Source organism: Grammomys surdaster, unplaced genomic scaffold (assembly GCF_004785775.1).
Source record: "Grammomys surdaster isolate TR1022 unplaced genomic scaffold, NIH_TR_1.0 126301, whole genome shotgun sequence".
NCBI classification, from domain to species: Eukaryota; Metazoa; Chordata; class Mammalia; order Rodentia; family Muridae; genus Grammomys; species Grammomys surdaster.
Window position 1 is genome coordinate 16,973 of NW_021621101.1, and position 3,145 is coordinate 20,117.

Genomic DNA, 3,145 nt, shown 5'->3' on the forward strand with positions numbered 1-3,145 from the left:
AGCAGCCCAGGAAGAACATGGGATGTCATTTCTCAGGGTTATCAGAAGGGAAGGGAAGTAGACAAAATAGACACAATAGGCTTAATATTACCCCAGATTAGAGTTGATTAAGGCTTTTGTAAATATAAGGAATATAATAAATATTTTGAGTCTTTTATCTGGGGACAGAATGGTCAAAGGTGGGGCAGAAATGACTGATTGAGATGAAATATTTACTACTACAGATCTCTTGAAGCTGAAGTCACAGGGAGTAGTGAACTGCCCCAGGTGAGTGCTAGGGACCAAATTAGGTCCTCTGTAGGTTCTGAAAAAGCACTTGACACTGAGCCATTTCTACATTTCCCCTGTTGAGGGATTTAAATGAGAGAATAATTAATATATAATGAGATTTAATTTTATTTAAATCTTAATTAGATTCAAGTATTAGTAATTAATATTTAAATGAGAGAACTATCCCATGTCTGGCACCAGCAGTCAGTGATAGCCAACTCACAGTTCCTCTGCCAAGGCAGATTTCCTCTCCTCTCCCTTCCCTGTCCCTGATGGGCTGGGGCATGGTGCTTAATGAAAGGAAGGGCAAGCCCAATCTCAATTCCCTGCCACGTGGTATAGAAGCTGAAATCTCTGCCCCAGTAAGCCACAGACAGGAACACCCTGAGATGACTAACACCCACATTACTTAGATGCCCCACGCTGAGAGTGTCACAGATCTTCTTTCTTACAAGTGGCTGTCAGCACCAGGTTGCTGCTGCAGGCCCCAGGACTCTCTTGTGAGGCTTCTGAGGAGAGTCAGTGAAGGTCTATCATCTGCTGGCTCTGCTCTTCTCTGAGTCTTCACTCAGAAGAGCCATGGGAACGCTCGAAGGACACCTGCTGCCAGGAGTAGGCTTCCTCATCTTCGCGGTCTACTATTCCTTGCTAACATCTTTGGCCCTGCTCCGGAAACAGAAGATGCTCAAGCACCCCTTGCTCCCGAGGAAGCTGCTGGGACACAGGTTGTATTGGCAGGTATCCTATGAAGCAGTGGCAAAGGTGGTTGTCCCCTCTATTTGCCTTTTTTGTGAATACTTCTACCCCCTAGGAGTCAACCGTCTGAAGATGATAGACTGGAAGGACCCTCGGCGGGTGTTTATTTTCAAGGACAACTGGGAGCATGAAACCATGTTTGGGTTCTTTCTTCTCAGTGGCATAGTGGACCTTGTGAGCCAGGCACATCAGGCACGTTGGAGTGTGAAGCTGGAGCGCGCGGCCGAAGCCCTGGCTTTCTATGTGCTGGCACTGCTGATGATAACCCATATTGAGAACAAAAGCGCCTTGGAAATCCGAGTCCATCTTCTGTTTGTGTTGCCTGCCTTCTTGCTTGCTCTGGTGCTCACTGTGGAGATCTGGGTCCCTGACGATCCCCCACTCTGGATCCTGAAGAGCTGGATGGGGCTGGTGTTAAGCACCTGGATGATGCAGATCTGTGAGATGTATATACCTTTCACTGGACAGCCCTGGAGGGCAGACAACCCTGTGGACCGGGCATTTTTAACCATCTTCTTCTGCTGGCACCTGGCCTTAGGGCTTGCCTTGTTTATTACCATCTTTGGCCTCTCCAGTCTCTGGCTCCGTCACTATTCTTCCTGGACAAAGCCTCTTGAGGCTAGGTACCAGTGGTGCCCTATGGAATCCAGTGGTGAAGAACTAGAAAAGCTCAGTGCAGAACCTGTGTCACAGAATGGAGGTGTGTAGGCACAGAAACTGTCTTGAGTGTGCATGCACAGCCTGGAGCCCACAGCATAGCTGTTCCATCCCAGGATCCAGCTTGCTTATCCCCAAATAAACCTGTAGCTCCGAGGAAAACTTCTTAGTTATCACTCTGTTCCATCCAGGTCAGTCCCCGCCTCTTTCCTTATCTCTATGGTTTCTGGTCATTCATAGAGAAAGAACAAAAGGGTTCTTTTCTGTAATAGCTTTTGGTAAATTTTCTTATTAAAAATAAAGAGAGAAAGAAACTTAAACTGAGTAAGTCTACTTCTGACTTCTGGGAAAGTAGGGAGAAGGAAGAGGAGGCAGTTTACCAAGGGTTCAAGTCAAGAGAGCAAAGAGTCCTGAGTGGAATTCTTGAACATGGTTGTAATAAGGTGATTGCCATGTAATTTTAGAGCTGGTGAGTTGCTCAGTGTGTAGAGGCAGCAACTACAAGCCTGAGGACACAAGGCGTATCCCTGGGACTCACAGTGTCGAAGGAAAGACTTGACTTTGACAATTCTGTGGCACACATACACTAAAAAACCCAAAATGTCAATATGTTTAAGCAAGTTTAGGGTCTGTGTGTATATTCCACAGGTAGAGTGTGTGTCTAGTGTTCCTGGGAACCTGGGTTCACTAGCCCTGAAAAATAAAACAAGCAATCCAATAATTTGTATTGCTTTGGTTTTTCTGTGACTCAAAACAACTTGTTCCAACTCCTTCAGAAAATCTATTGCATGTGTTGTATCCTGTGTGAGTGCTTCTGGGAAGAAACCAAAGAAACTCTTGGATCTTGCTTGAGGAGAAGGGGCTGGGGGATGAATGCCATGAAGTGGGGATGGGTATCAGTGATCTTTATGGATGTCTTCAAATGAGATGCAGACACCAAACATCTGGAAGTTTACAGACATGACAGTATAGGAGGAGGTGGAGTAAGGAAAGCTAGGAGAAGCAGACACATGAAGCCACTGTATTTACCTTCCCATATAGCCAGGAATGCTCTCCTCCGCTCAGGGAAAGCTTCTAGAAGCACAGACGTTTGCAGGCAGCAGACAAGGCAGCTCTTTTAAAATGCCATAGACATCCCAAAAGAAGCAGTGATAAGCAGAGCCTGGACCATGGTCTCAGAGACCGTCAGAGAGGGGAGCCAGGGCTCTAGCAGTCTACACTGGCCAGATGGGAATCTTACAGAGGGGCCTATCATCCTGAAACAGGATCCAGGCCTCTGGCCAACACACCCCAAGCCTTCTCTTCCCAGTGGGGCAGGAACCAATCCAAGAAGAAACTATTTTCTACCAAAAAATCCCAGAGCCAGAACCTGCTTCTCCCCATGACTAAGAAACTTGAGCTTTGAGTCTCCTTGTGTCATACTCTGCTCACGACCATGGGGGCAGTGTTCATTTTGTCACTG

At 46.7% G+C, this 3,145-nt stretch overlaps 1 protein-coding gene across 1 annotated transcript; it reads left to right on the top strand.

The window, feature by feature from the left end:
- The first annotated feature begins 849 nt into the window (after positions 1-849).
- On the top strand, positions 850-1,734 carry LOC114614101 (transmembrane epididymal protein 1A-like). The gene has a single exon (XM_028759546.1). The coding sequence runs from the start codon at positions 850-852 to the stop codon at positions 1,732-1,734; it is 885 nt and encodes a 294-aa protein (XP_028615379.1).
- The last annotated feature ends 1,411 nt before the right edge of the window (positions 1,735-3,145 follow it).

Coding starts and splice junctions, on each gene's coding strand:
- LOC114614101 (XM_028759546.1), top strand. CDS start 850: ATGGGAACGCTCGAAGGACACCTGCTGCCAGGAGTAGGCTTCCTCATC.